This window comes from Papilio polytes, unplaced genomic scaffold (assembly GCF_000836215.1).
Source record: "Papilio polytes unplaced genomic scaffold, Ppol_1.0 DF823935.1, whole genome shotgun sequence".
Taxonomy (NCBI): Eukaryota; Metazoa; Arthropoda; class Insecta; order Lepidoptera; family Papilionidae; genus Papilio; species Papilio polytes.
In genome coordinates this window covers 2,457,319-2,458,389 of record NW_013525269.1, presented here as the reverse complement: position 1 = coordinate 2,458,389, position 1,071 = coordinate 2,457,319, and the positions used below count along the sequence as shown (strand labels likewise).

The 1,071-nt window shown below is 42.2% G+C and overlaps 1 protein-coding gene across 1 annotated transcript in view; it reads right to left on the bottom strand.

Moving 5' to 3' along the window:
* The window catches only part of LOC106101817 (synaptic vesicle glycoprotein 2C-like), a 5,132-nt gene that overhangs the window by 2,341 nt on the left and 1,720 nt on the right, over positions 1 to 1,071 (bottom strand). The window contains exons 4-5 of the mRNA XM_013281155.1: positions 1,023 to 1,066; positions 108 to 326 (exon numbers count right to left, since the gene is read on the bottom strand). Of these exons, the coding sequence (XP_013136609.1) occupies positions 108 to 326; positions 1,023 to 1,066 (263 nt within the window). The remainder of the gene's footprint in view (positions 1 to 107; positions 327 to 1,022; positions 1,067 to 1,071) is intronic.

The window sequence follows — 1,071 nt, the reverse complement described above, 5'->3', positions numbered from 1 at the left end:
GTTTCACGCCTGTTTTTTGTGTGGTCGTAGTATTACACCGGGCGAGCCGACCCATTCGTGCGAAGATGTTAAAGCGGGTCCACTATTTAAAGTATGGACTAGTATACCTGTGCCATGCACTAAAGTGTTCCTTGTTCTCTCTGAGTGCGTCGACGCCGGTGTCGGGCAGCACGGCGTGCGCGAGCGCGGCGGCCAGCAGCGCGCCCGCGGCCGCGCCCGCAGCCAGCAGCGCCAGCGCGCGGCGGCGGCGGGCGCGCGCGCACCACTCCCCGCAGTACGTGTACCCCACTGACGACGTGCCGCCAGAACCAATCGATGAACAGAACCTAACATTGTTAAATACATTTAAGTTGTTCGTTTTTACACACAGATTTCAAGATCACCTGTGTAAGAACAGGTGATCTTGAAATCTGTGTGTCTTTTAATTTGTATTTATTAAAAAATAGCTTCCGCCCGCGGTTCCGTCCGCGTGGTATTAATAAAAACAAAAGAAAGTAGCCTATGTGTTCTTCCAGACTATCCTCTACATCTATGCCAAATTTCATAACGATGTTAAGCTGTTTAGGCTGCAAACTCTAACAAACATCCATCCATCCATCCATCTAAACTTTCGCATTTATCATAATATAGTAATATAGTAAAGTAAATAATATATATGGCTTTACTCAAGTTGTTCATATTTTTCACACATGTTTAGTAGATTTTCACTAACACTCATAATTTCCGTCCTAACAGTTATGTAAAATAATAAAAAAAATGAGGATAGCCATTTTAATTCTTTGAGACAAAATAATATCAGTTTGCTTTTATCTGTTTTGTGAGTTTTAACAAAGTATAGTCAGGGAATCTGTCAGTGTTCCATTACATTACAGTAACTAGCATGTTTTGTATGCATTGTGATGACATTATAAAGGCTACTATAAGATAGATCCGAGACGGCTAATTGCTTTTTAATACAGATGATTCATGACGATTCAACATAAAATGAGTCAAAATCAAAAATTGATACATGTAACAGTTACCTGGCCATCATAAAGGTGCCGTATGTAGGCATGAAGGCGGCGATGGAGG